The sequence below is a fragment of the Struthio camelus genome, unplaced genomic scaffold (assembly GCF_040807025.1).
Source record: "Struthio camelus isolate bStrCam1 unplaced genomic scaffold, bStrCam1.hap1 HAP1_SCAFFOLD_82, whole genome shotgun sequence".
Lineage (NCBI taxonomy): Eukaryota > Metazoa > Chordata > Aves > Struthioniformes > Struthionidae > Struthio > Struthio camelus.
Genome location: NW_027182594.1, coordinates 79563 through 89250, shown reverse-complemented (window position 1 = coordinate 89250; position 9688 = coordinate 79563). Strand labels below are relative to the sequence as shown.

The following is a 9688-nucleotide window of genomic DNA, read 5'->3' as shown; positions in this document are numbered from 1 at the left end:
GACAGCGGGTGTGCATGTCACAGCGTGACAGCGGGTGTGCGTGTGAGACCGTGCGTGTGACAGCGGGTGTGTGACACCGAGTTGTGTGTGTGTGACAGCGGGTGTGCATGTGACAGTGTGACAGCGGGTGTGCATGTGAGACCGTGCGTGTGACAGCGGGTGTGCGTGTGACAGCAAGGCATTGTGACAGTGTGTGTGACAGACACCATGACACCAGGTGTGTGTGTGTGTGTGTGCAACAGCATGACAGCGGGTGTGCGTGTGACAGCGAGACACTGTCACTGCAAGTGTGTGTGTGTGAGAGAGAGACACCGGCTGTGTGTGTGACACCGTGACACCGAGTGTGTGTGACAGTGAGACATTGTGACAGTGTATGTGTGCGAGAGCGAGACTCCGTGACAGCGAGTGTGTGTGTGTGACACCGTGTGCATGTGTGTAATAGTGTGGCACCCTGTGTGTGACAGCGAGACACCGTGTCGGCGAGTGTCGGTGTGTGTGTGACACCACGACAGCAAGACACCGTGGCAGCGATTGTGCGTGGCAGCGAGTGTGACACCCCGAGACAGCGTGACAGCATGGCGCTGCACGTGTCCGTGCTCCCATCACACGCGTGTGCCAGCGTGTGCCCGGCAGCGCGTGCGTGCGCTCGGTGTGTGAGTGTGCGCTCGGTGCGTGCGCTCGGTGCGTGGTGTGCGCTCGGTGCGTGAGTGTGCGCTCGGTGCGTGAGTGTGCGCGTGCGTGGTGGCCGGTGCGTGAGTGTGCGCTCGGTGCGTGCACTCGGTGCCTGTGCTCGGTGCGTGAGTGTGTGCTCAGTGCATGCTCGGTGCGTGCGCTCGGTGTGCGCGCTCGGTGCGTGAGCGTGCGCTCAGTGTGTGTGCTCGGTGCATGTGCTCGGTGCATGAGTGTGCGCTCGGTGCGTGAGTGTGCGCTCGGTGCGTGCGCTCGGTGTGCGCGCTCGGTGCGTGAGCGTGCGCTCAGTGTGTGTGCTCGGTGCATGTGCTCGGTGCATGAGTGTGCGCTCGGTGCGTGAGTGTGCGCTCGGTGCGTGCACTCGGTGCCTGTGCTCGGTGCATGAGTGTGCGCTCAGTGTGTGTGCTCGGTGCCTGTGCTCGGTGCATGAGTGTGCGCTCGGTGCGTGAGTGTGCGCTCGGTGCGTGCACTCGGTGCCTGTGCTCGGTGCATGAGTGTGCGCTCAGTGCATGCTCGGTGCGTGCGCTCAGTGTGTGCGCTCGGTTGCGTGAGCGTGCACTCAGTGTGTGTGCTCGGTGCATGTGCTCGGTGCATGAGTGTGCGCTCGGTGTGTGAGTGCGCTCAGTGTGTGCGCTCGGTGCGTGAGCGTGCGCTCAGTGTGTTGCGCTCGGTGCGTGAGTGTGCGCTCGGTGCGTGAGTGTGCGCTCGGTGTGTGAGTGTCGCTCGGTGCGTGCACTCGGTGCATGTGCTCGGTGCATGAGTGTGCGCTCGGTGCATGAGTGTGCACTCGGCGCGTGAGTGTGCGCTCGGTGCGTGAGTGTGCGCTCGGTGCGTGAGTGTGGCTCGGTGCGTGCACTCGGTGCGTGAGTGTGCGCTCGGTGCGTGAGTGTGCGCTTGGTGCGTGCACTCGGTGCGTGAGTGTGCGCTCGGTGCGTGAGTGTGCGCTCGGTGCGTGCACTCGGTGCGTGAGTGTGCGCTCGGTGCGTGAGTGTGCGCTCGGTGCGTGCACTCGGTGCGTGAGTGTGCGCTCGGTGCGTGAGTGTGCGCTTGGTGCGTGCGCTGGGGGGCTGGAGCTGGCGGGTGCCGGAGGGAGGAAGGAGGGATGGAGGGGGATGGAGGAGGGTTGGAGGATGGAGGGATGGAGGGATGGAGGCTGGAGGAGGGATGGAGGGATGGAGGGGGATGGAGGCTGGAGGGGTGGAGGGAGGGATGGAGGGTTGGGGGGAGGGATGAGGACGGACGGGGGATGGAGGGGGATGAAAGGGGATGGAGGCTGGAGGAGGGATGGAGGGATGAAGGGGGGATGGAGGGGTGGAGGGAGGGATGGAGGGAGGGTTGGAGGCTGGAGGCTGGAGGAGGGATGGAGGGATGAAGGGGGGATGGAGGGGTGGAGGGAGGGATGGAGGGATGAAGGGGGGATGGAGGGGTGGAGGGAGGGATGGAGGGAGGGTTGGAGGATGGAGGCTGGAGGAGGGATGGAGGGTTGGGGGGTTGGGGGGAGGGATGAGGATGAAGGGGGATGAAGGAGGGTTGGAGGGAGGGAGGCTGGAGGGGGAGGGATGAGGATGGACGGGGGGATGGAGGGGGGAGGGAGGAGGCTGGAGGGGGATGGAGGGTTGGGGATGGAGGGATGGAGGGATGGAGGGAGGGATGGAGGGGGATGGAGGGATGGAGGGTTGGGGGGAGGGATGAGGATGAAGAGGGATGAGGGAGGGAGGGAGGGATGAGGGAGGGTTGGGGGGATGGAGGGATGGAGGGTTGCGGGGATGGAGGAGGATGAAGGGGGATGAAGGAGGGAGGGGAGGGAGGCTGGAGGGGGAAGGATGAGGATGGACGGGGGGATGGAGGGGGGAGGGAGGAGGGAGGGTTGGGGGGATGAAGGGGGATGGAGGAGGCTGGAGGGGGATGGAGGGATGGGGGAGGGATGAGGATGGACGGGGGAGGGATGGGGATGAAGGGGGGATGAAGGGGGATGGAGGGATGGGGGAGGGATGAGGATGGACGGGGGAGGGATGAGGATGAAGGGGGGATGAAGGGGGATGGAGGGATGGGGGAGGGATGAGGATGGACGGGGGAGGGATGGGGATGAAGGGGGCTGGAGGGGGAGGGAGGAGGGAGGGTTGGGGGGAGGGATGAGGATGAAGGGGGGATGGAGGGATGGGGGAGGGATGAGGATGAAGGGGGGATGAAGGGGGATGGAGGGGGTGAAGGGGGATGGAGGGGGAGGGATGAGGGAGGGTTGGGGGGAGGGAGGAGGATGAAGGGGGGATGGAGGGATGGGGGAGGGATGAGGATGGACGGGGGGGGGATGGGGATGAAGGGGGCTGGAGGGGGAGGGAGGAGGGAGGGTTGGGGGATGAAGGGGGATGGAGGAGGCTGGAGGGGGATGGAGGGATGGGGGAGGGATGAGGATGGACGGGGGGGGGATGGAGGGATGGGGGGAGGGGAGCGCGGCGAGCGGGGGAGGGGCCGGCGGTTGCCAGGGCGCCGTCGCCATGGCGACAGCACAGGCTGCCTGGCTGCTCCCGGCGGGGACCAACGCGGGGGGGGGGGGGGAGGGCCGGACGCCTGGGCCCCCCGAGACCCCCCCCACCCCCACCCCGGCGGGAGCGGGGCCTCCTGGGTAACCCCGGCCTCGGCGCTGCAAAGCATTCTGGGTACCCGCCGCCCCGGGGGCTGCAAAGCAGCGTGGGTAGCGCCGGGGGCCCGCTTGGGGGCGTTTCGCCCCGTTTCGGGGCCGCGGGCGGGCGGCGGGGGCACACGCGTGTGCACATGCCCGCCTGCACACGCCTGCGTGCCCCTACGCGTGCCTGCACACGCGTGCACATGTGTGCACACGCCTGCGCACGCCTGCGTGCACCTGCACACGCGTGCACATGTGTGCACACGCCTGCGCACGCCTGCGTGCACCTGCACACGCCTGCACACGCCTGCACATGTGTGCACACGCCTGCGCATGCCTGCACACGCCTGCGTGCACCTACGTTTGCCTGCACATGCCTGCACACGCCTGCGTGCACCTGCACACGCCTGCACATGCCTGCACATGCCTGCGTGCACCTACGTTTGCCTGCACACGTGTGCACATGCCTGCACACGCCTGCACATGCCTGCACACGCCTGCGTGCACCTGCACACGCCTGCACACGCCTGCACACGCCTGCACACGCCTGCGCGCGCCACGACGGTCCCGGCTCAGGGCGGCTCCTCCCTCCGCAGGTCCCGGCCCGGCCCCGGCCCAACGGGACCCCCAGGCCCGGCCCCCCGGCGCCAGTCCCGGGACCCCCTGCCCTAACCGGGACCCCCTCCCCATTCCCTAGACCCCCCTCCTCTGCCCCAGGACCCCCTCCCCTAACCGGGACCCCCCCTCCCCTAGCTGGGACCCCCTCCCCTAACCAAGACCCCCCTCCTGTACCCCAGGACCCCCTCCCCTAACCGGGACCCCCCTCCCCAGGACCCCCTCCCCTAGCTGGGACCCCCTCCCCTAACCGAGACCCCCCTCCTCTACCCCAGGACCCCCTCCCCTACCTGGGACCCCCCTCCCCTACCTGGGACCCCTCTCCCCAGCCCCAGGACCCCCTCCCCTAGGTGGGACCCCCCTCCCCTAACCGAGACCCCCCTCCTCTACCCCAGGACCCCCCCCCCGCCCCGGTGCCGCCATGCACCCGGCGGTGACGGCGCTGCTCTGGGCCGGTCTGGCCGCCCGTCCGGGTCCGCTGGCGGCGCGGGACCCCCGAGTGTCCCCGGCGCCCCGACCCCGGGCCAGCCGCGGCGCCCGACGGGGGGCAACGGCCGGGCGGGGGGGGCCGGCCGGCGGGCCGAGCTCTGCCAGGGCTACTACGACGTGATGGGCCAGTACGACGCCGCCTTCAACTGCTCGACGGGCGCCTACCGCTACTGCTGCGGCACCTGCCACTACCGCTTCTGCTGCGCGCTGCGGGGCCGGCGCCTGGAGCAGGCGCGCTGCACCAACGTGCAGGGGCCGCCGCGCTGGGCCGCCACGCCGGCCCCCCGCCGCCCCGGCCCCCGGCCCGCCGGCCCCGGCCAGCCCGGCAGCACCGTCTACGTGGTGTGCGGCGTCGTCACCTTCGCCCTGGCCGTCGGCGTGGCCCTGCGCGTGGCCTTCGGCAAGGCCTCGGGCCGGCCCCCCCGCGCCCGCCGCGTCGACGTGCCCAGGTGAGCGGCGGGCAAAGGGCTCGGCTTGGGGGGGGGGGGTGAGGAGGGCGTCCTGCGTCGGGTCCTCGTGCAAAGGGGTCGGGGGGCGTCCTGCACCCGGTCCTTGTGCAAACGGGTCTTGGTGCATCCTGTACCCGGTCCCCGTGCAAAGGGGTCGGGGGGCATCCTGCACCCGGTCCCCGTGCAAAGGGGTCGGGGGGCATCCTGCACCTGGTCTCCGTGCAAAGGGGTCGGGGGGCATCCTGCACCCGGTCCTCGTGCAAAGGGGTCGGGGGGCATCCTGCGCCCGGTCCTCGTGCAAAGGGGTCTTGGTGCATCCTGCACCCGGTCCCCGTGCAAAGGGGTCGGGGGGCATCCTGCACCCGGTCCCCGTGCAAAGGGGTCGGGGGGCATCCTGCACCTGGTCTCCGTGCAAAGGGGTCGGGGGGCATCCTGCACCCGGTCCTCGTGCAAAGGGGTCGGGGGGCATCCTGCGCCCGGTCCTCGTGCAAAGGGGTCTTGGTGCATCCTGCACCCGGTCCCCGTGCAAAGGGGTCGGGGGGCATCCTGCACCTGGTCTCCGTGCAAAGGGGTCGGGGGGCATCCTGCACCCGGTCATCGTGCAAAGGGGTCGGGGGGCGTCCTGCGCCCGGTCCTCGTGCAAAGGGGTCTTGGTGCATCCTGCACCCGGTCCCCGTGCAAAGGGGTCGGGGGGCATCCTGCGCCCGGTCCTCGTGCAAAGGGGTGGGGGGGCGTCCTGCGCCCGGTCCTCGTGCAAAGGGGTCGGGGGGCGTCCTGCACCCGGTCCCCCGTGCAAAGGGGTCGGGGGGCATCCTGCACCCGGCCCCCGTGCAAAGGGGTTGGGGGGCATCCTGCACCCGGCCCCCGTGCAAAGGGGTCTTGGTGCATCCTGCACCCGGTCCTCGTGCAAAGGGGTCGGGGGGCATCCTGCGCCCGGTCCTCGTGCAAAGGGGTCGGGGGGCGTCTTGCGCCTGGTCCTCGTGCAAAGGGGTCTTGGTGCATCCTGCACCCGGCCCTCGTGCAAAGGGGTTGGGGGGCATCCTGCACCCGGCCCCCGTGCAAAGGGGTCTTGGTGCATCCTGCACCCGGCCCTCGTGCAAAGGGGTTGGGGGGCGTCCTGCACCCGGTCCTCGTGCAAAGGGGTCTTGGTGCGTCCTGCACCCGGTCCTCGTGCAAAGGGGTCGGGGGGGTGTCCTGCGCCCGGTCCTCGTGCAAAGGGGTCGGGGGGCGTCCTGCACCCGGTCCTCGTGCAAAGGGGTCTTGGTGCATCCTGCACCCGGCCCCCGTGCAAAGGGGTCTTGGTGCGTCCTGCACCCGGTCCTCGTGCAAAGGGGTGGGGGGGGCGTCCTGCACCCGGTCCTCGTGCAAAGGGGTCTTGGTGCATCCTGCACCCGGTCCTCATACAAAGGGGTCGGGGGGCATCCTGCACCTGGTCCCGTGCAAAGGGGTCGGGGGGGCATCCTGCACCCGGTCCTCGTGCAAAGGGGTCGGGGGGCGTCCTGCACCCGGTCCTCGTGCAAAGGGGTCTTGGTGCGTCCTGCACCCGGTCCCCGTGCAAAGGGGTCTTGGTGCATCCTGCGCCCGGTCCTCGTGCAAAGGGGTCTTGGTGCATCCTGCACCCGGCCCCCGTGCAAAGGGGTCTTGGTGCGTCCTGCACCCGGTCCTCGTGCAAAGGGGTGGGGGGGGGCGTCCTGCACCCGGTCCTCGTGCAAAGGGGTCTTGGTGCATCCTGCACCCGGTCCTCATACAAAGGGGTCGGGGGGCGTCCTGCACCTGGTCCCCGTGCAAAGGGGTCGGGGGGCATCCTGCACCCGGTCCTCGTGCAAAGGGGTCGGGGGGCGTCCTGCGCCCGGTCCTCGTGCAAAGGGGTGGGGGGGCGTCCTGCACCCGGTCCTCGTGCAAAGGGGTCGGGGGGCGTCCTGCGCCCGGTCCTCGTGCAAAGGGGTCGGGGGGCATCCTGCACCCGGTCCTCGTGCAAAGGGGTCGGGGGGCGTCCTGCGCCCGGTCCTCGTGCAAAGGGGTGGGGGGGGCGTCCTGCACCCGGTCCTCGTGCAAAGGGGTCTTGGTGCATCCTGCACCCGGTCCTCATACAAAGGGGTCGGGGGGCGTCCTGCACCTGGTCCCCGTGCAAAGGGGTCGGGGGGCATCCTGCACCCGGTCCTCGTGCAAAGGGGTCGGGGGGCGTCCTGCGCCCGGTCCTCGTGCAAAGGGGTGGGGGGGGCGTCCTGCACCCGGTCCTCGTGCAAAGGGGTCGGGGGGCGTCCTGCGCCTGGTCCTCGTGCAAAGGGGTCGGGGGGCATCCTGCACCCGGTCCTCGTGCAAAGGGGTTGGGGGGCATCCTGCACCCGGCCCCCGTGCAAAGGGGTCTTGGTGCATCCTGCACCCGGTCCTCGTGCAAAGGGGCCGGGGATGGATCCTGGCCCCAGCGGCAGCTGTGCAGGGTCGCTGAGGGGGGTCCCCCTGTCCCCCCCCCCGTGTCCCCCGGCCCCTCGTGTCCCCCCGTCCCCGCAGGGCCCTGGTCGACATCCTGCGGCACCAGGCGGGCGGCGGCGGGCGCCCCGAGCGCCGCAGCAGCACCGGCCTCGCCGCCGGCCCCCCGGACAACGGCCCGGCCCGGCCCCCCAAGGGCCTCTACGGCCCCCCCAAGGGCAACCACGGTGCGGGGTCCCGGGGGTCCCGGGGGGTGGGGGGGTCCTAGGGGCCCCATGGGGCTGGGAGAGGGGGGTTGGGGGGGGTCTGGGGGGTCCCGTGGGGCAGGGATGGGTTCTGGGGGTCCCCATGGGGTTTGGGGGTCCTATAGGGCAGGGAAGGGAGTCTGGGGGGGTCTCATGTGGTTTGGGGGTCCCGTGGGGCAGGGAGGGGGGTCTGGGGGGGTTCCCATGGGGTTTGGGGGTCCCATGGGGCAGGGAGGGGAGTCTGGGGGGGCTCCCATGGGGCAGGGAGGGGGGTCTGGGGGGGTTCCCATGGGGTTTGGGGGTCCCGTGGGGCAGGGAGGGGGGTCTGGGGGGGCTCCCATGGGGTTTGGGGGTCCTGTGGGGCAGGGAGGGGGGTCTGGGGGGGTCCCTATGGGGTTTGGGGGTCCCGTGGGGCAGGGGAGGGGGGTCTAGGGGGGTTCCCATGGGGTTTGGGGTCCTGTGGGGCAGGGAGGGGGGTCTGGGGGGGTCCCTATGGGGTTTGGGGGTCCCGTGGGGCAGGGAGGGGGGCCTGGGGGGGTCTGGGGAGGTTTGGGGGTCCTGTGGGGTGGGGGGGGGTCTGGGGGGGACCCATGGGGCAGGGCGGGGGCTGGGGCCCCAGTGACGAGGGGCGCTGACGAGCCGGGGGGGTAATTAGCGCTGGTTGATGGTGGTGGGGGGGTAACGGCGACCCGTCGCCCCGCAGAGAACTTGCACAACTACCTGCACCTCAGCGTGGGCAGCCCCGAGCCCCACGGCGCCACCCTGGGTACGGGGGGCCGGGGGGGCTGGGGTGTCCCTGCCCCACGGCGCGGGGGGCCGGGGGGGCTGGGGTGCCCCACGGCGTGGGGGGGGCTGGGAGGGTCTGTGCCCCATAGCACAGGGGGGTTATGGGGGGGGGTCTGTACCCCATGGTGGGGGGGGGTCCCTGCCCCATAGCATGGGAGGTCGGGGGGTCCCCGCCCCCTAGCACGGGGGTCTGGAGGGTCCCTGCCCCATGGTGCGGGGGGTCTGGGGGTTTCCGTGCCCCATAGCATGGGGGGTCTGGGGGGGGTCCCTGCCCCATAGCATTGGGGGACTGGGGAGTCTGGCACCATGTGCTGTGGGGGGGGTGATGGGGGTCCGCTGCCCCATGCCATGGGGGGGGTGGATGATGGGGGTCCGCTGCCCCATGCCATGGGGGGGGTGATGGGGGTCCAGCGCCCTGTGCCGTGGGGGGGGGATGATGGGGGTCCGCTGCCCCATGCCATGGGGGGGGATGATGGGGGTCCGGCACCCCGCGCCATGGGGGGGGGATGATGGGGGTCCGCTGCCCCATGCCATGGGGGGGGTGGATGATGGGGGTCCGGTGCCCTATGCCATGGGGGGGGTGATGGGGGTCCGGCACCCCATGCCATGGGGGGGGTGGATGATGGGGGTCCACTGCCCCATGCCATGGGGGGGGTGATGGGGGTCCAGTGCCCCGCGCCGTGGGGGGGGGATGATGGGGGTCCGGCACCCCGTGCCATGGGGGGGGGATGATGGGGGTCCGCTGCCCCATGCACGGGGGGGGGTGGATGATGGGGGGTCCGGCGCCCCATGCCATGGGGGGGGTGCTGGGGGGTCCGGCGCCCCCCGCCGTGGGGCAGCCCCACAGCTCCCGCCCGGCGCAGACTGGCGGCTGCGGCCGCCGCCGGGGCCCCGCGCCGGCGCCCTGAGCTGCTCCCGCTCCTTCCACAACCTGGCGCCTCCGCCGCCCCCCTACGAGAGCGCCGTGGGCCCCCGCTGCGCCTCCCTGCGGCGCCTGGGTGAGCCGCACACGCGTGTGCATGCGTGTGCGCGCGTGTGCGCGCGTGTCCCCCCGCCCCGCACGCGTGTCTGTGTGCGTGCGAGCCGGCCCCGCGCGCCCGCTGCGCCTCCCTGCGGCGCCTGGGTGAGCCACACACGTGTGTGCATGCGTGTGCGCGCGTGTGCACGTGTGTCCCCCCGCCCCGCACGCGTGTCTGTGTGCGTGCGAGCCGGCCCCGCGCGCCCGCTGCGCCTCCCTGCGGCGCCTGGGTGAGCCGCACACGCGTGTGCAAGCGTGTGCATGCGTGTGCGCGCGTTTCCCCCGCCCCGCACGCGTGTCTGTGTGCGTGCGAGCCGGCCCCCGCGCCCCCGCTGCGCCTCCC

General features: G+C 71.3%; 1 protein-coding gene across 1 annotated transcript; it reads left to right on the top strand.

The window, feature by feature from the left end:
- Positions 1 to 4537: 4537 nt before the first annotated feature.
- SHISA7 (shisa family member 7) lies at positions 4538 to 9621 on the top strand. Its single transcript, XM_068929185.1, has 4 exons — positions 4538 to 4866; positions 7378 to 7523; positions 8245 to 8307; positions 9191 to 9621. The coding sequence occupies exons 1-4, from the start codon at positions 4538 to 4540 to the stop codon at positions 9577 to 9579; spliced, it is 927 nt and encodes a 308-aa protein (XP_068785286.1). The 3' UTR covers positions 9580 to 9621.
- The last annotated feature ends 67 nt before the right edge of the window (positions 9622 to 9688 follow it).

Excerpts from the sequence above, each read along its gene's own strand:
- SHISA7 (XM_068929185.1), top strand. The coding sequence starts at position 4,538 with ATGGGCCAGTACGACGCCGCCTTCAACTGCTCGACGGGCGCCTACCGC. Across the intron at positions 4,867-7,377 it reads CGCCGCGTCGACGTGCCCAG|GGCCCTGGTCGACATCCTGC; the intron begins GTGAGCGGCGGG and ends CCGTCCCCGCAG. Across the intron at positions 8,308-9,190 it reads GCCCCACGGCGCCACCCTGG|ACTGGCGGCTGCGGCCGCCG; the intron begins GTACGGGGGGCC and ends CGCCCGGCGCAG.